At 51.4% G+C, this 21,596-nt stretch overlaps 3 protein-coding genes across 5 annotated transcripts in view; 1 reads left to right on the top strand and 2 right to left on the bottom strand.

Moving 5' to 3' along the window:
* Positions 1 to 1,143, bottom strand: part of Hcst (hematopoietic cell signal transducer) — a 5,218-nt gene extending 4,075 nt beyond the window's left edge. The window contains exons 1-2 of the mRNA XM_010631948.1: positions 1,021 to 1,143; positions 777 to 948 (exon numbers count right to left, since the gene is read on the bottom strand). Of these exons, the coding sequence (XP_010630250.1) occupies positions 777 to 948; positions 1,021 to 1,143 (295 nt within the window). The remainder of the gene's footprint in view (positions 1 to 776; positions 949 to 1,020) is intronic.
* Positions 1,144 to 1,623: 480 nt separating this feature from the next.
* Positions 1,624 to 7,024, top strand: Nfkbid (NFKB inhibitor delta). 3 transcript variants are annotated; one of them, XM_010631866.3, is made up of 9 exons: positions 1,624 to 1,795; positions 1,913 to 2,100; positions 2,182 to 2,287; positions 2,444 to 2,590; positions 2,707 to 2,758; positions 2,842 to 2,990; positions 5,358 to 5,474; positions 5,726 to 5,890; positions 6,361 to 7,024. In XM_010631866.3, exons 1-9 carry the CDS (start codon positions 1,766 to 1,768, stop codon positions 6,412 to 6,414), a joined length of 1,008 nt encoding a protein of 335 aa, XP_010630168.1. In that variant the 5' UTR covers positions 1,624 to 1,765; the 3' UTR covers positions 6,415 to 7,024. The 3 variants fall into 3 exon arrangements, with proteins under 3 accessions (XP_010630168.1, XP_010630167.1, XP_019064186.1); XM_010631865.3 differs by having other exon boundaries at positions 1,624 to 2,100; XM_019208641.2 differs by lacking the exon at positions 2,444 to 2,590 and having other exon boundaries at positions 1,624 to 2,100.
* A 5,369-nt stretch (positions 7,025 to 12,393) lies between these two features.
* Positions 12,394 to 21,187, bottom strand: Aplp1 (amyloid beta precursor like protein 1). Its single transcript, XM_033765982.1, has 17 exons — positions 21,170 to 21,187; positions 20,681 to 20,824; positions 19,570 to 19,702; positions 19,255 to 19,367; positions 18,869 to 19,002; positions 18,592 to 18,773; positions 18,005 to 18,135; positions 17,553 to 17,627; positions 16,574 to 16,732; positions 16,368 to 16,496; positions 15,221 to 15,320; positions 13,950 to 14,057; positions 13,668 to 13,691; positions 13,408 to 13,478; positions 13,152 to 13,214; positions 12,874 to 13,017; positions 12,394 to 12,780 (listed from the first exon to the last, which is right to left on the bottom strand). The coding sequence occupies exons 1-17, from the start codon at positions 21,185 to 21,187 to the stop codon at positions 12,682 to 12,684; spliced, it is 1,827 nt and encodes a 608-aa protein (XP_033621873.1). The 3' UTR covers positions 12,394 to 12,681.
* Between the last annotated feature and the right edge of the window lie 409 nt (positions 21,188 to 21,596).

Below are 21,596 nucleotides of genomic sequence, written 5' to 3'. Positions count from 1 at the left end.
CCCGCGCGTGGGGATTCCGCGAGCGCCACGCTCCGCCACGCACCAGCCTCTGCCGCACACCTGGGGCAAGGCGCCGAGGGGGAGGCGCGGTGGAAGATTCCCTTGCGTAGCGCCGTGACGTCAGCACGCCGCGTCCCGCGGTTTCCGAGTCGACCTCAGGGATTTAACTCGTCCTTCGCCGGAACTCGGCTGAGACTGCTGAGCGCTGCGGGTCTGGGCTTCTTGGGTCCTAGGGAAGAGGGTACTGGGCTCCGAGACCGCTGCGGCTGCGGGGTGCGCCCTGGACTCCTGAGTCTGCGGAGGTTTGGGTGGACTGTGGGCTCTGGACCTCCAGGTCCCTGATGAGTTAGGGGGCTCTGCACTCGTGGTCCCTGGGGGAGGGGCTCTCGGGAGAGTAGCAAGCGGGTCAACTTTTAGGGCAGAAAGATATTGGGGACCTGGATGTGCATCTCCGAGGGAACGATGTCGGCGCCGCACCCCTCACCCAGACCTCAGGACTGGGTGATTAAGGGATGGGATTTTTTTTTTAAAAGGAAGTCGGGAGGGGGGGGGTTGCTGTCAAGGGGCGCTCTCCTCCCCCTACCTCCGTTTCCGAGAAGCTGGTGGAAAGTTGGGTCAGCGGGAAAGTGCGGAGCAAAGGGAAGGAAACAGCGGAGGCGGGCGCCGCGCTCAAAATCTGTTGGCTTTGGAGCTCTCAGGCGGCATCAGTGTGCCAGTTTTTCCGCGCGGGAGGACGCCCACATCCACCCCGCACCCGGCGCACTTGGGTGACTTACCGACCCCCGATGACTCTCTTTGTCCTCCCCCACAGTGAGCCGGAGTGAGCGAAGCCACTGCCAGACACAGACCGTGAAGAAGCTCCTGGAAGAACAGAGGCGTCGCCAGCAGCAGCCAGACGCCGGCGGGGCACCGGTGAGGCCCTGGGATCCTGGGAATCCGTGTAGCAGGCTATGTAATTGATATCCGTCAGGAATTGACTGGCTTGCTGGCCCTCAGAGCTGATGAGTCTGTAGTCCTCACTCTGATACCCTTTTGGGACCGATGCTGAGAATCTGCCAGATCTAGAAATTCACCCTTGTTCCTTTTTGCTTCTGTCTCTATAGGGCCAGTTCTCCCCTTCCCCGGCCCAGCCACTGACCCCATCTGTGAATGAGGTGGAGGCTGGTAAGTATGGAAACACCTGCTTCCCTTAGGCTGCCAGCCCCCAAATCCTAGAACTTTGGGAGACCTAAGGGTCAAGGCCCTGTTCTTGCTGGGACTCAGTAAAACCTGGAGCCCAGTAATCTGTTCACATAGTCCTTTAGGAGCCCAGGCCCTTGGTTTCCCAGTAGTCTAGGCTTCTGTCCCCATGCTATACCAGGATTTTAGGCTCCAGCCCCTTGGTGTCCCTGAAGTCCTAGCTTTCAGGGCCTTGGGAGTCATGGTGCCCTGGCTGTGGTGCCCCCTCCACTGGTAACCAGGCCCGCCTTGCCCCTCCTCTCACACACAGGCCGTACCCACTTCTCAGCTCTCCAGGAGACTCTGGGTTCTGGATTTGGCAGCCTACCCCCGTCCACAAGCTTTCCAGACTGGGACCCCAACACACATGCTGCCTATACAGACAGTCCCTGCTCTTACCCTGCTTCTGCTGCTGAAGGTTTCCTGACTCCTGATTTCTACCCACCCTCGGACTCAGGAAGGCTGGGCCCATTTCCCATGGGGATGGAGGTGAGATATTGAATAGGGAGAGGAAACTGAAGACCTCTAAAAGTTCCCAGTTGTCCTCATGCAGCATTCTAAAATTTCAGGGGCTGAGGTAAGACCCCATTCCCCAGATGGGCAAAACCAAGGCTCAGAGGTTCAAGGTTGCTTGACACAGGGTAGCCTGGGAATCGGTTCTCAGCTGACTGTCTCCTCTGCCTGCACCCTTCAGGATCCCCTGGATACTCGCCTCTATGCAGAACCCTCCCTGCAACAGGCAGGATCCTGGAGAGTTTCTGGGCTCCCCTCAGGACCCCCACAGTTGCTCCCATGCACGGGACCATCCCTGGATACAGCTCGAGCTCAGATGCTGGCCTTGGGGCCCCAACAGCTGCTGGCCCAGGATGAGGAGGGAGACACGTGAGTATATGGGAAAGGGAGGCATCTGCGGCCTCCTGTCTCAGCAGGTCTGTTCTCACCACCGCCTCCACCTGTCCCCAGGCTCCTCCACCTGTTTGCAGCTCGAGGACTTCGCTGGGCAGCTTATGCTGCAGCTGAGGTGCTGCAGATGTACAGACGTCTGGATATTCGTGAACATAAGGGCAAGGTGAGAATTAGCGGCCTGGAGTTCTAGATCCTGGAGAAAAGAGGGCAGTGGTCTGAATTCCTGGAGCCAAGGGTGGAAGGGGCTGGGAGCCTAGACTCCATTTTTTCAGAGGGGAGGCTTGTAGGAACCCAGACTGACTTTTCCTGTGACCTGCAGACCCCTCTCCTGGTGGCTGCTGCCGCCAATCAACCACTGATTGTGGAGGATCTGTTGAACTTGGGCGCAGAGCCTAATGCCACTGATCATCAGGGACGTTCTGTCTTGCACATGGCTGCTACCTACGGGCTCCCAGGTGTCCTTTCGGTATGGTCAGCTGGCAGGAAGGGTGTTGGGTGGATTGGTTGCTCAGATCCTAGTTTCCAGGCTAGGAGGCCTGGGAGACCTTTCCACAGCACTCTTTCTCCTCCTCTTCCTCTCAGGCTGTGTTTAAATCAGGCATTCAGGTCAACCTGGAAGTCAGAGACTTTGAAGGTGAGCTGGTGTGGGCAGGGCTGTTTGTGACAGGTGAGACTGGGTATCCCAGGTGCACATCCCTTACTGTTTCCATTTTGCAGGCCTCACCCCGCTCCACACAGCCATCCTGGCCCTCAATGCTGCTATGCATCCGCCCAGCCTCTGTCCTCGGATGCTGAGTACCCAAGCCCGGGACAGACTGGCCTGCGTCCAGTTGTTGTTGCACATGGGTGCAGATCATGCCAGCCAGGTGAGATGGGCTGTGGGTGGCTGCCCTGTAGGAGGGTATGTGGGAGAGAGCCATTTGGGTGTCTGGGGCACTAACCAAATGCTAACTTTGTCTCTTTCTGACTGTGTGTCCTGAGCACGTTGCTTCACTTCTCTAGTTGTCAACTTGCAGTGATATTACTGATCTTAAGTTAAATTTGTCAACCACTTACTATTTGACCAATCCTGAGTGTCATGGATTTGTTGAATCCTCATAAACACCATTTGAGGTGGATACTGTTATTATTTCCCCATTTTACAGACAAGGAAACAGAGGCATGGGTTCTAAGTCAGAAATCTTAGAGCTTGTGTATCAGAAAGAGGAATAGAATCCAGGGAACCTCACCCCAGAATCTTGGTCCTAATCCTGTTATCCTCCTTTCCCATGGCAGTAACTTCTTAACAGGATGGCTGAGAATTAAGTATCACTTAGTTAAAAATACTTTTTTTTTTTTTTAGTTCAAGAATTCTGAACACAAGCCCAGCTTGCTAGCACATTTCTATAATCCCAGTACTGTGGGAGGCTGAGACAAGTGGATTACAAGTTTGAGATCAGCCCGGACAATTTAGCAAGACCCTATCTCACAATTAAAAGTAAATGCTGAGATGTAGCTCACTGTGAAGATCCCAGATTCAATTCCCAGTACTGGGGGGGAAAAAAGGATTTTGAACACAGGCAAAGTATAGAAAATGAACTCTGTGTACCCAGAATCAGTAACTGGCAGCTCATGGCCAACCCTGGCCTATCTATGCTCTCTTTCCTATGTCATTTATTTTTCTTTTTTGGCAGTGCTGGGATTGAACCTAGGACCTTGCTGTATCGTCCTATGTTATTTTTAAGCAAATCCAAATCCAAGCATATAATTATATTATTATTTTTATGCTTTTGTGTCTGTTTTCCCTTAGTGCTGGGAATTAAATCCAGAGTACATGGTATATCACTGAGCTGCTTGTGTCTTTAAAAGAAAACTCTTTTAATCCTCAGTACTCTTAGTCTACCTTTAAAACATTGGTGATCTCCTAATCTCAAATATACTGGCTGTGTTCCATTTTCCTTTTGGCTGTAAAGTGACTCATTTTTCTTTAAAAAAAAAAAGATATGACGTCCACATATGACAATGATATACCCTTTTAGAAATTACTGGAGTTTGTGGTACTGAGGACCTTTACGCTGTGCTACGTCTCCAGCCCTTTTTTAAATTTTTATTTATTTATTTATTTTGGTTTTTTGAGACGGTCTCACTATGTAGTTGAGACTGACCTGGAACTCAACTGTGTAGCCCAGGCTGTTCTCGAGCTCACAGCGATCCTCCTGCCTCAACCTCCTGAGTGCTGGGACTATAGGCGTGCGCCGCCATGCCCTGCTCCTTTTTTTAAAAAATTTTTTGAGATTGTGGTCTCACTGAGTTACTAAATAGCCCAGGATGGGCTTGAACTTGTGATCTTCCTACCTCAGCCTCCCAGAGTACTGGGATTAGAGTGTTATGTGCCACCACACCAGGATTTAAATTACTTTTAATATAAAGCTGCTTCCATCTATTTTCTTTTCTTCATTATTTATTTGGTGAGCAAACTAGGTTGGTTTCCTTGTACAACACATGAAATTCTTAACTCACTTTTAAAGAACATAAATTTTGCCAGGCATGGTGATACGTGGCTGTAATCTCAGTACTTTGGGAGACTGAGGAATAAGGATCACAAGTTCAAGGCCAGCCTGGGAAATTTAGTGAGACCCTGTCTCAAAATCTTAGAAAGGATTGGGGGTTCCATAGCTCATTCTGAAGGTTCTGGGTTCAATTCCTGTACTGCAAGGAGGGAAACAAACAAACAAACAAAAGCCAAAACAACAACAACAAAAAACCCCATAAATTCCTTAGAGGCACGTAGTAAAGTTTTACTTTAGAAACTTTTATTTTTTCTAAAAAAATGGAGAGAATGGCTCAGTATTGCAGTGGATATGGCTTAGTGAGTCCACCAGGAAATGCTACCAACTTTTGTCCTTTTGGGGAAAGTACAGTCTGCATGGGACAGGGTGCATTTTAATGTGTTAAATAGAATGCAGGTGGCCAGGACAAATGCCTCCCTGGAGAGATCCTTTGAGGGAGTACAAAAAAGAGCCAGTTTCTCTGACACTAGCATGAGAAAATTATCATAGTAAGTGTACAGTTCTGCAGTTTGTGTGGTAGGAACTGCTGCCCCTTGAACATGGTACTGTTATGTAGTACACAATATAAGGCACCCTTGGATGGGTCTTGCGGAGGATGGTCAAGGTCTCTAAAGGGTCCTGGGTTCCGTAGGAGGGGGTCTGAGTGGAGGATTGGCCTGACCTCTGCCACTCCCGTACCCACAGGAGATCAAGAGCAACAAGACAGTTCTACACTTGGCTGTGCAGGCTGCCAACCCTACCCTGGTTCAGTTGCTGCTGGAACTGCCCCGGGGGGACCTGCGGACCTTTGTCAACATGAAGGTGAGGACCCAGGCTGGGAACAGGTTGTGTGAGTTTTGGGAGCAAAGGGAAGTGGGGTGTTGGGGTCCTGTGGCTGTGGGGCACGAAGGGGAACGCATGGGGCACAGACGCAAAGCTGAGTGGAGTGTGGCTGGGAGGGAGACATCTAGGACATGAAGAGGAGTGTGGGACGTGGTGTGGCAGATGGAGAGCCTGTGGGGGCCCAGGCAGCTTAGCACAGATCCTCATCAGCCCGCCTTGCACTGTGCCAGGCCCACGGGAACACAGCACTCCACATGGCAGCGGCCCTGCCCCCTGGACCTCTCCAGGAGTCCATCGTACGGCACCTGTTGGCAGCTGGGGCAGACCCAACGCTGCGCAACCTGGAGAATGAGCAGCCCATCCACCTGCTGCGACCTGGGCCGGGCCCTGACGGGGTGAGCCTCACATGGATGGAGTGGCCTCTGAGCCGGCGGGGGGAGGAGGGAGCTGCCTCACCCAACCCTGACATTAGGGTGGGCGCAACCCTTATCCATCCCTGACTTCAGAGTGTGACCTCTGACCTTGCTGTCTGATCCTTTCCCTCAGCGTGTAGTCTCCTGACTTCTACCCAAGTGTAACCTGTACTCCCAACCCTGATTGAGTCTCGACCCGAACGTGGCTTCCACCCTCCCCCACTGGGACCTCCAGACTCCTATCCCTGAGTTCTGACCTCAAATGTGACTTCTGACCCTTATCTCTGACCTTTTCACTGCCTTCAATGCTGACCCCAAGGTGGCAACGCCTAGCTAGCAACACCTGTCCCTTCTCTTTCCCCAGGTCTGACCCTTAACTGTACCTTGCACCCACTCTCTCCACTTCTCCTTCCACCCACCCACACTTCTCATTCTCCCTTGCTTGTCCCCAGCTCCGGCAGCTGTTGAAGAGGAGCCGTGTGGCACCCCCAGGCTTGTCCTCTTAGGACTCAACTCAGACCTGGACTGATTTTCCAGTCCCCACCGTCCTGTGGGACAGTCAGCGTATGCTAATGATGCAAACTCGTGATATGTATGTGGACCGTCTTGCCATTAGGGTCTTACATTAAAACCCCAAAATGGCTGCTGGGGGGGTGCACAGTCCCCAATATTTGGGGTGGTATACGACCCCTCCCCCACCACAAGGATCCTTCTTGATGATTTCTGTGAAATCGAGACCCCTTGATTGTTTCTGTGAAACGCCCAGACCCCTCTAACTGCTACCCACCAGGGTCTTCCAGCGTCCTCTCCCCAGCTCAGCCCCTTGTACCCAGAAATGAAGATGTCATCCCCTTTGTGGCATTCAGGACAATTCTAGTACCTGCCCAGTAGGGCTCCTCAAATGGCCCCCAGCTCTCCTGAGGAGCCATACCGCTTTTATCTGAGGCCCTGGGATGTAGGAAAGGCCCTCTGGGATTTTTGTGACCTACTTTCTCCTGCTTTCTGATTCAGAATTCAGTGAGGTCCGCGTCACAGACCTCCACAGTCCTAGTGAACCCTTCCCCTAACCTGAGTGTCTCTGAAGCATCTTATTAAACTCAGTTCAAACTAGAACTGCATTGTCTCATCTCTGGGGCATCGAGGGGTCACATCTGGGTGTGTGTGCCTGGTGGAGCACGTAGTAGACACTAGTACCATACCCTTAACCTGTCTATCCACCCAGCACCTGTGGATTATTCTTGACAGTTCTAGGAGCTGAAAAGCCCAGGATGGAGGTGCCAGCAGAGCCATGTCCGATGAGTACGCTTCCTGGTCTGCACATGGCCACATTCCTGCTGTGGGCACCCTCAGACCACTCTGCCCTCTGAGAGAGGCAGCAAGCCTCAAAAGCCAGGAGTTTACTGAGTGGGACTCAGTGGGAGAGCGCTTGCCTAGTATTCAAGGCCCTCAGTTTGACCCCCAGCAGTGCAAAAAAAAGCGGGGGGGCGCAGAGAGCCCATGCCTGCTTTCATCCCAGAGGCCCTAACCATGAGGACAGGAGATGGGGTGTAAATACTCTGGTCCCCCGCTTCCCTGTTAGGGTGTCTCAGAAGGGTATGTACTGCTCAGGCTCCCTGAGCCCCCATCAGAAGCTCCCGTTCTCTTTAGTGCTCAGGATTGATAACACACTTTCTTGGCTATTTTCTTTTTCTTTCATTTTTCTTTTTTTGTACTGGGGATTGAACCCCGGGCCTTCACACTAAGCTACATCCCAGTCAATTTAAAAAGTTTTAAATGTTGAGACAGGACTTGAGTCCTTTAAATTGCCCAAGCTGGGCTGGAACTTGTACTCCTCCTGCCTCAGCTTCCCAGAGTGCTGGGATTATAGGTGTGTGCATTGCACTTGGCTGTTTTCCTTTCTCTGTGTCTCTTCCTTCTTCCCCTACCAATGTTCTCAACCCTTCTTAATAAATTTGCCCTCCGGTGCTTGCCCATGTCTGCTTTTGGAGAAACCCACACTAAGATGGAGGACTCTACTGTGCTCTCGCTAGCTTTCCCACCACTGCTCTGGGTTTGTCACAGTTGAATCACCCGAAATGCCATCGCCCTAGGAAGCCCCTTGTCTCGTCAGAGCCCACTTAACTCAGAGCCTCTCATGAACAAGCCAAATACATACTAGCACACTGCAGGGCAGGTACCAGTGTCTGTATCCCAACACTTAAGGTATAAAACAACCACCACTGCCTTGTGATTCTGCAGACCCGAGCTGGGCTCAGCTGGCAGCACTGCTGTCTTGCTTTGGTTGCTCCCAGCTGCACTAGGAGGAAAACAAGCCAACTTCCTTCGAGGGAAGATGCTCAGTCCATTTCCAGCTCACTGACCTGGCTGGTTTTTGCTGGAAATGGACCGAACATCTTCTCTCTCTGGTCCAGGGTTCTCTTTGTGTGGTGGTTAAGGGGTCCCAGAGAGCATTCCAAACAACACCCTCACTTGCACTGAGCTTGCTGATGTCCCATTGACCAAAGTCAGTGTCATGGCCAACCCCAGAATAACAAGAGGGACATTATCCCAGGGCATGAAAATTGGGAGGCAGAGTTACCAGGAGCCACCAGTGTAAAATGTCCCACATCAGTCAGCACATAGATGCCCTTGTATGTAGTGACGGGGCAGCTGGCAGGTGAAGAATTCATATGAATGTGCTGCATTTCATTAACTTAAGAAAAACTTAGTTGGAATCCGAATTCATCTTATAGTCGGCTGTGTGACCTAATTTATTTTATTGTATTGTATTTACTTGTAGTATTTTTGAGACAGGGTCTTGCTATGTAGTTCAGGCAGGCCTTGAACTCCCTATGTAGTCCACACTGGCCTCAAACTCACGGTGATCCTCCTCCTGCCTCAGCCTCCTGAGTTCTGGGAGGACAGGTATACAACACCACACCTGACTCAAATTGTGCTACCTAGTTTAATTTTTGCCTTTTTTGGTGTGTGGTACATAAAATAATCCATTTTTCCTTCTTTCTCTTCTCTCCTCTCCATCCCCCTCCTCTTTCTCCCCTTCCCTCCTTGTCCCCTTCTCTCTCTCTTTTGTGCTGGAGATTGAACCTGTGGCTTTGTGTATGCTTGGTAATTGCTCTACTCTTCCTACATCCCAAGCCCAATAATGCTATTTTCTTATCATTGATGGCATCTGAAATTTTATTCATGTCTAAGATGTATATTCCAACTTGTATAGTTATACACTGGGAGTTTGTCCCCTGTCCCGAATCATGTATTGAAACAATAAGCCCCAGTGGAATATTTAGGTATGGGCACTTTGGGAGGCAATTACATCATGAGGATGTAGCCCTGGGATAAGATTAGTACCTTTATAAGGGGAAAAAATGAGAACCAAGGCCTGTCATGTAAAGGTACAAGATCCCAATAATGAATGTAACTGTACTGTATACCTAAAATGTACCAATAAACTCAATTAAAAAAAGGTTAGTACCTTTATAAGAAGAGATGAGGCCAGGTGTGGTGGCACACTCATGTCATCCCAGCATTTGGGAGGCTGAGGCAGGAGGGTTGTTGTGAGTTCAAGTTCAGCTGAACTATCTAGTGAGGCTTTGTCTCAAAAAACAAAAATTGAGAGCTTGCTTTTTATCTTTGCTCTTGCCATGTGAGGACACAGCAAGAAGATGGCCAGCTGGAAATTGGCAATTGGGAAGAGTGCCCTCATCAGTCACTGGATCTGCTGGTGATCTTGGGCTTCCCAGCCTCTAAAACTGTGACAAATAAATGTTCATTGTTTAAGCTACACAGTCTATAGTGTTCTGTTATAGCAGCCTGAACTAAGACACACACACACGACTAATGTGATAGAATGCCCCTGGAAAACTGCATTTTTGTGTGTGTATGTGGGACTAGGGATTGAACCCAGTGTGCTAGGTAAACATTCTACCACCAGGCTACATGCCCGGCTCTTTTATATTTTATTTTGAGACAGGGTATTGCTAAGTTGTCCAGGCTGGCATTGAACTTGTGATCCTCCTGCCTCAGCTTCCTGTGTAGCTTGGGTTATAGGTGTAGACAATCATGCCTGGCAAAAAAACTGTATTAAAAGAATTAAAATTACTTTCAATTTGAAAGGGATAGCTTAAGAGCATCAAATGAGCAATAGAAAAATATTTTAATAACATTATTTAAAATTAATTAAATATTGCCATTGTGTTAAAGAATCACACTGACAATATTGAGAAAAGTGGCCTTTTATTTCCAGTCTCACCTTGTTGGAGCTCCTTTTCTACTGTGGGCATGTTTACTACTCATGGTTGTGAAAACACAAAGGCGGATTGTTCCCTGCCTTTGGTGTTAGTGATAGATTTCTGTCAGGCTCATCTGAGTTCACCTGAACATCTAACCACTAGCAGAATTAATGTGCAGCCCAGTGCAGTGGTTTGTCCCTGTAATTGCAGAACTTTGGGAGGCTGAGGCAGGAGGATAGAAAGCTCAAGCCAAGCCTGAATAGCATAGCAAGATCTTGCCTCAAAAAAGAGGCCAGGATATAGCTCGGTTCAATCTTTCGAACAACAGAAAAAGTATGCAAACTGAATTCTTCAATAAAGCTGTGACACTGTATCCAACTTACATGATAAAGACATCTCTCTCCTTACACCTACTAGATGTGCATTTAATGTACATGGCCTATATTTACATGGGTGAAGAAAGAATTCGAAGAGGTGCTCCCTCTCCAAGCCATCTGTCAGCAAATGGTGAGACACCAATACTAGAACACAGCATTTTACTGCCATCTGTTGGAAAACTGTGGTAAAAAGTCAAGTCTAATCTAGGGCCTAACTCCAACCTGAAGCCTGCCTTTTTTTCTTTTTTCCTGACCAGGTATTGTCTTGGGCCTAATATAAAATACACAATGTAGATCATTTACCTCCTTTTAAATTATTTTTATTATAACATTTTAAAAGTGCAGGCAACCAGATGTGTTGGTACGTCCCTCTAATCTCAGTAGTCTAGGAAGTTCAGGCAGGAAGATTGCAAATTCAATCCCAGCCTGGGCACCATAGTAAGACCCTGTCTCAAAAATTTACAAAGTGCCAAGAAGGTCTGATGTAACTCAGAAGGGCTTGGGTTCAATCCCCAGCACCCACCCCCCAAAAAAGAGGTGGGTTGCAGGTTGCATATGCCTACTCTGGCAAGTGGTAAGTATTGCCTGTATTTTGAAGGGCACAGTTTGAACACCATATAGGGCAGCCTTGAATTATTAGCCAGTTAGCAAAATGGCTGAGTAGGTGGACCAAAGCCAGGCTGCCTGGAATGAATTCTTAGCTCCCATCTTTCCTAAATGGTGACTTTAGGTGTGTGATGTAACTCCTCCACTTTCTAATCTATAGATGGGGATAGGTGAATTCTATTTCCTTGGGGGTAGAAGTAATGATTAAGTGCATCAATGCCTGTAAAGCTCTTGGGGCTATTCCTGGCCCAGGGTGAGCATCATGCGAATGCTTCCATAATGTTTTAAATTTACTTAACTAATACCTGATAAGTGCAGGAACACTTAATATTTCCACACAGACACCCTTTTAATTCTCATGACAAGTGTCTTGGGACAGACCAGCATAGGTAGAGGACCAACTTCAACATGTCACCCAATGGGACACGAGAGGCTATGCATTCCAGACATCACATACTCCTCGCTGGGACACCTGACTGGAGTTTTCATGCCCCAGGGGGATGAAGATCTTTAGGAATGGGAAGCTTGTTCAAGAATCCCAGTCCCTAGCAGGCCCTGGTGGTGCCTGTCACCTAGCACTCTGAGATGTTGAGGCAGGAGGGAACGAAAATTTGAGCCTAGCCTTGGCAACTTAGCAACTCAGTGAGATCCTGTATAAAAACAAAACAAAACAACAATAACAAAAAAAAATTTTTTTTTTAATTGGATGGTGTTGTGGTGCACGCCTGGAATCCTAGCACTTGTGAGACTGAGATAGGAGGTTTGCCATGAGTTTGAGTCCTGCCTGGGCTACCTAGTAGGTTCAAGGCCAGTCTGAACTACATAGCGAGATTCTGTCCAAAAACTATAATGCAAAAAATTAATAATAATAATAGTAAAGGCTGGAAGATGTAGCTCAGTGCAAAGGTCTTGTGTTCAATCCCCAGTACAAGGGGGAAAAAGGGACTCCTCAGGTTGGGGTAGCTGCTGCGTGTAACTAACTGCGTGTGCGGGTTAAGTAAAAAGCTGGGGACATCTGCCAGAGCCCAACCTCCTTGGGGGTCCATCCCGGCGACCCGCAGATAAAGGTCTGGAAGTCGCAGGCCGTTCAGCACCACGGAAAGCGCCGTGCGGGCGCTGAAATCCTAGGCCAGGTCTCTGACCCGCCCCTGCGCGCCCGCCCTACCCGCAGGCCCAGCCCAGACTTAAAGCGCCCGCGTCCAGTTTTACCGAAGCAACGGGGGTCTTCTTCAGCTGTATTTACACACGGGATCTCCCATAGAGACACAGGATGGCCTGGTGGGGAAGAGGGCTTTATTGGCATGTTAGTGGGAGGGTGAATTTCAGGGAGCAACAGGCACTGGGACCAGTGTGGCGATCACCTTAAGGAGCAATAAATTAATTTATAAAATAAATAAGGTGAGGAAGTCCCAAGTGAGGCGGCAGCGGGGAACACCTGCGGGATTTCTTAGGGATGGAATTTGGAATTGGAAAGGGGACCTTGGAATGAGCTTGGAGACCTCCTTCCCCGACCCTGGGCTGGGAATTGGGGTTGTGGGGCGCCAGGAAGAGGAGAGGCCTGGGCTCAGGGTCGGCCCTCCAGGAAGCGGTAGGTGGGGTTCTCATAGCCGTGCCGCTGCAGTTCTCGAAGCTGCTGCTCCTCCAGGCTCAGCATGGGGTCCACCTGCAGCAGGGTTGGGAGGGTGGTGGGGCCGGGGCCTGGCTGCTGAGCACAGGGGCGGTCCGTACCTACCCACCGCAGGCCTGGCGCGCTCACCTCCACCACCCCGTGGCTGATAGCCCCGTAGGGCTTCTTTCGGCGCAGCAGCAGCATGGCAAGCACGATGAGGGAGGCCCCGCCCGCTCCCATGATCAGCAGGCCCGACACAGCCTCGCGGGACACACCTGTGCCACCCGGTGCCTGAGGGGGAAGGACAGGGGGCCCAGGATAACTTTGAGGCTCATCAGGGCCTTACGAGGCTTTGAGAGCCACGGCCTAGACACTGATCTCCGACATCTCTCTCCCTAGGTACCCCGGGTTACACCTCCTCTTACCAGCTCATCTCTCTGAATCTCGGAGGAGCGGAAAGGAAACCCCCTTGGAACAGACGCATTCACCTGGGGGAGTAGGAAGTGTCATGTACCGCACCTCCTTCCTTCGCAGGACCCAAAAAGGCAGCCCCCACTCAGATCCATGTCTTCAGCCCCCTTCTCCCTCAGGCCAAGGACTCCGAATCCCAGCACCTCCTCCAATAACCCCAGGAGTCCAGGTGCCCCCTGATCTGCCTTTAGGAGCCCAGGTCCAACTCACCTTTAGCTCATAAGGCTCCAGGGAGGATGTCTTCTCTTTCCCAGAGGATGCAGCGTCTTGTTCTGTGGACCCTACCCCCCAAGTCCCATCTCATTCTTGAGGGTCCAGAGGGGTGCTGCCCCCACCTGAGGAGGAGGTCAGAAAGGGCACCAGACTCCACCCTATAAGATCTAAATTTGCTCATGTATGGACCCTTGTCCACTTTGGGTATAGGATTCAGTGGGATTTAGTGGCTGAGCTCTACCTTCCATGACACTCACCTTTTGGAAGGGTCACAGGAGACTCTGCTGGCAGCCAGAGGGGGCAAGGCATGTTGGAACAGTGAAGAGAGGAGGGTGCCATCAAAGGAAGAGTGGAGAAACACCCTCTCAGGGACCAAAGGAGGACTGAGGGCCCTACCAAGGTCTCCACACGCTGAGACATTCCTCCCTATCCTTCTCCCTTACAGTGGTGGCTAAGACTCCCCCAGACTCTAGGGGATCAGCAATGAGGTTGGAGGCTTGTCCTCAGGTGTGGGGTTCTCCATATTTAGGTTCGCTCACCGTCCTTGGAATCTGGAGGCTGCAGCCCACCCTTGTCCTCACTGTTGCCCCCAGGTGTGGCGGCTTCCAATTCATTAGGACCCAGGTGTTCGGAACGGAGGAGTTCTTCTGAGGGAAACATGCAGAGAGGGGGCTGAGGTGGTGAGCATAGGGATTCCACACGCCTTACAGGGTGAGTGAAGGGCACCCCATAGTGGGGTGCTTGGGATTTCACACAGACAGCCCAGGCAGCCCTAAGTGTGCCCTGGCAAAGAGGAGGGCAGGGCAGAGGCACTGCTGATGGGGAAGACGGAGGCTGAAGTTTTTAGTACCTAGTTTTGTTACCTAGTTTTGTTAAATATCAAGAGATTTAGGTTTAGGTGTGGGATATCCTGGAGGAAGTCATAATAGATCCAGCGGTGGTGCAATGTCCCTGCATGGAATCTGGTCCGCTTGTAACTTGGTCTAACCCATAGAATGTGGGCCCAAGCCTTAAGACCTGGAGGGGTTAGCTACAGCTCAGTGACAGTTTGCTCAGCATGTACAAAGGCCTGGGTTCAATCCCCATCACTGAAAAAAATAAAAATGATCTGGGGACATCCACTTTTTTGCTTTGGGGGACCTGAACCATCATGTAGGAAGCCCATGTATAGAGAGGCCCTTGGAGGAGAGAGGCCCTGATCCTACCTGGAGAGGGGGACAGGCACATTTTCCAGAGTCCCAGTCCTCAGTGATCCTCTAGCTAAGTACAGCTGCTCACTTACTACTGGGAAATTCACCACGAGAACCATTCTGCTGAATCCAGGCAGACAGTACAATCATGAGCAAAAACAAAAATGTTTTTTGCTCTTGGGGTTTTTGTTTTGTTTTTTGGAGACAGAATCTCACTATGTAGTTCAGGCTGGACTTGAGCTCACTATGAAGCCCAGGCTTAGTTCAAACTCACGGCAGTCCTCCTACCTTGGCCTCCTGAGTGCTGGGATTACAGGCATGTGCCTCCACACCCAGAAGAAAAATGGTTTTGAGAGTAAAAAATTAAGCTCTGGAGCAGTCTGCTACACAAGAATAGATATCTGAGCTGGACAAGGTACATGCCTGCAATCCTAGCTCTTGGTAGGCTGAAGCAGGAGGATTGTGGGTTTAAGGCCAGTCTGGATGACGTAACAAATTTCAGGCTAGCCTGGACCACATAGCAAGATCCTGCCTTACAAAACAATAATAACTGAAATGGGAGTTCATGATTTGAGGCCTTTAGAGGTCTGGAATGGGGGCCAGGGGCAACGGGCACTCACGGATCTGGGGCCGCAGCTCCTGAGCCAAGTGGGGGTTCTGGTCAAGCAACCCCAGACTCTGATTCATCCTTTCCTCAATCACCTGAAGGTGGGTCTGCACCTATAGGGTGTAAGCATGAGATAGGCTGGGTCCAGTAGCACACACCTATAATCAAGCTACTCAGGAGGCTGAGGCAGGAGGACTACAAGTTTGAGGCCAATCTGAGCAACAGAGAATTTAGACCCTGTCTGAAAATGAAAACATGAAAAGAAAATGGTTTGGGCTATAACTCAATGGTAAGTGCTTGGCTAATAAGTGTGAGCTCTGTGGTCCTAAGGAAAAGGGAGGCACAAGAAACAGGTAAATGTAGTATACAAGGAATATGGTATAGAAGACTGGAAGTGAGGGTAAATGGGGCAGGGGTAGAAAGTAGGTTCTGAGGAACAGAAAATGGGGTTTGGGCAGGTTGCAGAGACAGGAAGTAAAATTGGAGAGTCATAGGCTGGGGATATAGCTCAGCAGTGCAGCACCTGCCTGGCAAGCATGAGGCCCTGAGATCAATTCCTGGTACAAAAAAATAAAAAAACTCAGAAAGTCATATAGAAATGATAGTGGTTCAAGAACACAGGACTCAGGGCCAGAGATTTAGCTGAGTGGTGCCGTACTTGCCTTCCAAGCACAATCCCTAATGCTGAAAAAACAAAACAAAACAACAACAACAACAAAAACAGAAAGAAAAAAAAAAACCACCACAGGATATACAGACAGAAAGAGAATCCCCAAGAAATAGGAATTAGATTCTGAGGACAAAGAAAAGAGGTCTCTGGGAAAACAAATGAGACTGGGGAGGAAGGAAGGGTGAGGTACAGGGACAGGGTTTAAGGTACAGAAAGAGGATTCTGGAAAAGAAAGTACAGGAAGAATTCAAGGAAGAGAAGGGGGCCGAAGGCACAGCGTTGGCAGGGAGTGGTGGTCCAGGATCAGGAAGTAGGGATATGAAGGACAGGAAGTGAAGACGAGGGACTGGAAAAGGTCCTCAGGCCCGGGAAGGGGTTTTAGGCATAGGAAGTGGGTACAAGGGACAGGATGTGAGGAACATGAGAAGAGACTGAGGGCCTAGGATCTGGAGGCTAGCAGGGAATCTGGGAGCTGGAGGCATGTCAGCACCTGGAATCGCATCTGCTGGGCTTTCTCGGGATCCACCGCAGCCACGTGTTGGTAGTGTCGCAGTGTGTGCCTTTGCTCCTTCTGCTCCGCCCGCAGGTAGCGCCGCAGGGCCACCAGCACACGCTCTGCCTGTGGGAGGGATGAAGGCTGCCCAGGCCTGTTGTAGCCTTTCTCTGCTTCTGTTCCCTGGCCCTGTCACCCTGTACCTGAGGCGGATCCCCCTGCAGTGCGGCCAGGAAACCTTCCAGGGCAGCCCGGCGCTGGTCATTGATAAGAGCGATGACGCGGGTGGCATGGGTCTCCACCAGGCGCTGTCGCTCACCAGACACCTGCTCCTCCAGGGTTTGCAGAATGGACTGGAAGTGCTGGTGCCGGGGATGGGAAGGTGGGGGTGGCACAGAGTGAGGAGAGGTAAAGACAGGTGAATGCGTGGGTCAAAGGAAGTCTGGGAAGTGGGGCGAGGTCATGTGGGTCTGGCCCGGACAGAGCCAGCTGGAATGGGACTAGGTCAAAGGAAACTTCCTAGAAGGGGTGCTACATGGACAGGTAGTATAGGGTCAGGACTAGGCCTCCTGGGAGCAAACCTGAGGGTATAAATTATCTGATTGGGTGGGAATAATTTGGGAACAGAACTGTCAATGTTAACTCCCCACAAGTCTTGTAGGGAGAGCAGGGCTCCAGACTTGGACAGGCCCAAACTTGAAACAGGCTGTGCCTCCATGAGAGGTAGGGGTAGGACTGAGGGTTGGAATGGGGGCTAAACTGACCTGGGTCTGCGTGGGGTTAGGGCTGTACCCAAGTAAGACTGAAGAAGGCAAGGTTAAAAGTTAGGAAGCAGGGCTTGCTGGGGAGGAACTGAGTAAAAGTAAGACAGAGTGGCAGGGCCAGAGTCGGGGTGGGGCCTAAGAGGGATGTGAATGCCTCCAAGAGAAGCTGAGAAGAACCCAGCTATAACTTCGGGGGTCCAGGTTTGGGAGAGGACTCCAGAGCCAGACCTCAGAAAGAAGTCAAATTAAGAAGGGCTAAGCCTGGCCAATCTAAGGAGGAGAGTAAAGTTAGGTCAATAGTGGCAGGACCAAGTGGAGGGGTGGGCCAGGAAACACCAAGGTAAGTAGGAGGGGGTTGAAATGGATGGGGTCAGCCATGGCCAGAGCCAGGCTGAGACCATCCAGCCCCTTGTCCTACCTCATTCAGGGCCTGTCTGTCAGCTTTAGGCAGGTTCTTGGACTGGTTGTCTGCCATGGCCCATTCACGCATCACCTGGAGGTGGGACGGAGCTTTAGGGTCCAATAATCCACCCTGATCTACCTGGTAAGTCTCCCAACACCTTGTCAAGACTTTGAAGGATCTAAAACCCTTAAGTCCCACTAGCTTTGGGTTCCCAAGAGGAAAGACCCAGGGAGAGTCAAAAGTGGAACTGTACCATGGGCCAGAGTTTTCAGGGAATCTGGTGGCATTTCATTGGGATTCTAGAAGGCTTAGGGATCCCCAGTCATCTTAGTGTTAAGGGCTCAGGGTTGAAGGGGGCTTGAGCAACCCTGAGAGGTATGAGTGTCAGTGGGTTCCTCAGGAAATTTCTGGCATTTTAGGGAGCTCCATGATAGATAGGGTGAGTTCCTAAGGTCCCCAGTATCCACCTCATTAATCTGGCGCATCCTACGCTCCTCCAGGTCCATCTTGGCCCTCAGGAACCCCTCGTGCTCACTGATTTCCCCAGGCATGCCGAAGTAAACATCTACACCATCCGTGGGCCTCGGGGTCGGAGTAACTGCAAGACCATCAGGGACCAGGAGGTTGGCCTGCAGCACACCTCTAGGTCACCTTTCCTACCTGAAGAACTGCATTTCCTAGAGTGCATTGGAGACAATCATACAAACAGTTTAGCTATCGCTGCTGCCTAGCATCATAGGAGATGTAATTCTGGATCCGGTCTGTTCCTACAAAGCTTGTGAACCCACTTCACTATATTCCAAGCTTTCCCCAAATGACCCTTACCAAATGGGCCCTCAAAATGGGACCTTCCCAAGACCTCAAAACTACCTTACCCCTTTGCATTCTTCACAAGCTGACCTTTCCCCTTCTACTTTTTCCAAAGCTACTCCTATCTCTTCCATTGCCCCTACCTGGGCCTCTCCCCCATAAGTCCCTCCCCAAAGGGCCCCTACAGCAAGTCTCCCCCAAATCACCCTTTCTCCAGTGGTGGAAAGGACTGAGACTGCCTTACCTTTGCTAATTGCAGCAGAAGTATGGGAGCTTGGGAGTGGGACTCTTTCTTCCTCTTCCTCTTCAGCCTGGGGTGGCTCCACAAAGTAATCATCTACTGGCTGTAGGAAGGATTCCTCCTCTTCCTCATCCTCACCTCCCTCTGCTCTTCCCCCCGGGGGCCAAGATCTTGTGGATGGGTCACTGAAAGAGCAGGAGAAGATGCAGGCGGTCAGATCCTGAGCGTAAGTCCCCAGGTTTCCATCCTCAGCCCTAGGAGCATTAGGATGGCCACTCACCCAACTGCTGTCCCAGGTGGGTTGGAGGTCACCGGAGGGGGACAGCATACATATTCCACACCTCGGAACCGATCCTCTCCACAGGGCAAAAGCATGCCTGAGCCATGTAGGATGAGGCCCTGGGAGCTGCAGGCCTGTGGGAAGAGTGGGCCCAGATGCCAGGACTGTAGAGTAGGAGGGAAGCCTGGATACCTGGGTCTTGGGGGCTGATAAGACTGAGAGCCTGGATTCCTCGTTCTGGAGGAAAGGGTTAGAGGGTGGAATTACCAGATCCGGGTGGGAACAGGGGGCTGTAACAAGACTCTTAGGTTCTGGTGAAGGAGGGTTTTAGGGCCTTGGACTCTTGGGCTCTAGTGGGGCAGGCATAGATGGGCCAGGGATCTGACCTCCTGTGCCTCCTCATGCCTCCGGGTTAAACTCTCGCACTGGTCCATGCGTTCTTGGTGCAAGAACCTGCAGCCTTCTGGCACCAGTAGGGCTTCGCTCACAAATTCACCGGCTGAGGAATGGGGGACACTAGGATGAGTCTCTCCCACAGCCACCGGCTCCATGCTCGTCAGAATCCAGAATCTTATCCTCAGAGGCTTCACTGCTCTACTTTGAGCCCGAGCACCCAGCCCCCTAATACGGCCGGAGACAGGGCTCAGAAATGTCTCTCAGAGACGCCCACCTCCATTCCCCTCTCCCAGCCTGTGACTCACGCAAGCAGCGGAAGGGCACAACCTGGTGGTGGAGGTGGGCACAGCGGCCACTCCGGGTTCCCCCACACCAGTGCTCCATGGGGATTGCGGGTGCCGCCTGCTCCACACGCGTAATATGCAGCTCCGGATACATCTGGGGGCACCAAGGAGTAACAATCAATCCACTGCCCCGTCCCTGCCAGCCGCCCCTCTAAATGGCCATGTCCCTTTTCAAGGCTCTGTCCTCCACCCTTATACTGAGGATCAAACCCAGCTCTTCTTTTATTTAAATATTTACTTTTACTTTTTAAATTTTGAGACAGGGTCTTGCTAAGTTGCTAAATTGCCAGTTTGGCCTCAAACTTGTGATCCTTCTTCCTCAGCCTTCCAGAGCGCTGGGATTGCAGGCATGGGACGCCGCACCTGGCTCAAGACGCTAGCATTAATAAGGACATCTCCCTAGACCCTGCTTCTCCATAGAACCCATCTGAGATATCTTGTCTCTCGTGCTCGTGGGCCTCCCTCCCGCTCTCCCTAAGTGCCGTTTCTTTTCCTGCCTAATTGCTTCTTGTAGGTCCTTTCATCTCTCTGTAAACCCATTTCTCTGGTCGCCCCTTCTCCAGAATCAAGTTCCGCTCTCCTTAGGTCTTATCCTCCTCTCCAAATCTCGTCCCTTTTGGATTGGCCTCTAGGTAAAATATTCCTTCTCTTTTTATTAGACCCACCTTCTCATAGCCACGCCTCCTGGCTATCCGCTTGCTCATTGGACCCCACTGCTCCTCTCCACTTGCTGCCCTATAGGTCTCTTAACCTTAGCCCCGCCTCTCCACTAGCCACGCCCACCTATGCCCTTACTCCTACAAAGCCCATCAGATTTCTAAACCCAGTCTGTTCGCTGACCAACCTCCTTCGAGGAAGTATTTGCGCAGCTCTCCCTTCTCCAGACTTAAATTTCTCAAAACAGGTCCTGCCCTCGCCTCTTCACTGGACATGTCCCCTAGCTCCCTCTGCCGCCTTAGATCCCTCCTCTCACTGTACTCTGCCTTTTGAGAGTGTAGCTTCTCAAAGGCTACCTCGCCCCTTCTGGGACCCGCTCTCTGCGGACCAAGCCCCTCCCGTAGGCCCCGCCCACCTGTCTGCAGTACTCCAGCACGCGCTGCGGGTCCCGGAGACAGCGTTGTGAGCGCTGTGGGTCTGGTTCCCAGCGGCCTGTGCGCAGGTCCCGGTGAAGGGTTGGAAGCCCACACAGTCCTGCCACTTGGGCTGATCCTGGAGCCTAGCAGTGGAGGCGGAAATGGCAGTGAGGGCCCGGGGAACGTTGGTGTATGGGTTCTCTGGTCCCAGATATTGAGACCCCCAGCTTCGATCCCCTCCCCCAAGCACCCGCCCCTTGGAAACACCATTTCCTGGGAAACAGTTCCCTTAGGGCGGGGGCGACTCAGTTCTTTGGTTGTTATGGCAACCCAGGTCCCCCCCCCCGGGTTTCGCGAGGCTTGTTGCTACGGAGACAGACTCCGCCCCCGCCCCAGTGCAGTAGCGCAGGAGCCTGAAAGGGTTAAACCTGAATCGTGGGGGAGGAGGCCTTAACCCGGGCGTTCTATAGCCTCTTCTCCCTCCATACCCAGTTCAGGCTTCCCATTGCGGGGGTGCAAAGACGACAAGGCCTGGCTTCCCTGAAGGCCTAGACATCAAGTCCTTGAGGACTGGGGAGCTATATCCCGGCTGGGGGTGGTGGCTGGAGGTCTGGATTCCTGGGTCCTGAGAGCCTGCGGGGGCCCTTATCTGGGTACAGAGGATGTAAGGGGCCTCTCGGTACTAGTGCCTTGCTGCCTGGTGGGTCTTATGTTCAGAATGGGAAGGAGCTGAGGCCTAGTCTAGAACGAGTCTAGAGGGGTACGCTGCACTTCTGGAACCAGGGTCTGAGGGGGCTAGGGTGTCAGATGATGGGGGAGCCGGGTTCTGGAATCCTGGGCTCATGAATACCTAGTGTCATTAGGGCGCCTGGAGGCGAGCCACTTGCCTGAAAGGACTGAGCTTTCTGCCTGGAC

Source organism: Fukomys damarensis, unplaced genomic scaffold (assembly GCF_012274545.1).
Source record: "Fukomys damarensis isolate Sample0158 unplaced genomic scaffold, DMR_v1.0_HiC HiC_scaffold_19, whole genome shotgun sequence".
Classification (NCBI taxonomy): domain Eukaryota; kingdom Metazoa; phylum Chordata; class Mammalia; order Rodentia; family Bathyergidae; genus Fukomys; species Fukomys damarensis.
This window is presented reverse-complemented; position numbering and strand designations above follow the sequence as displayed.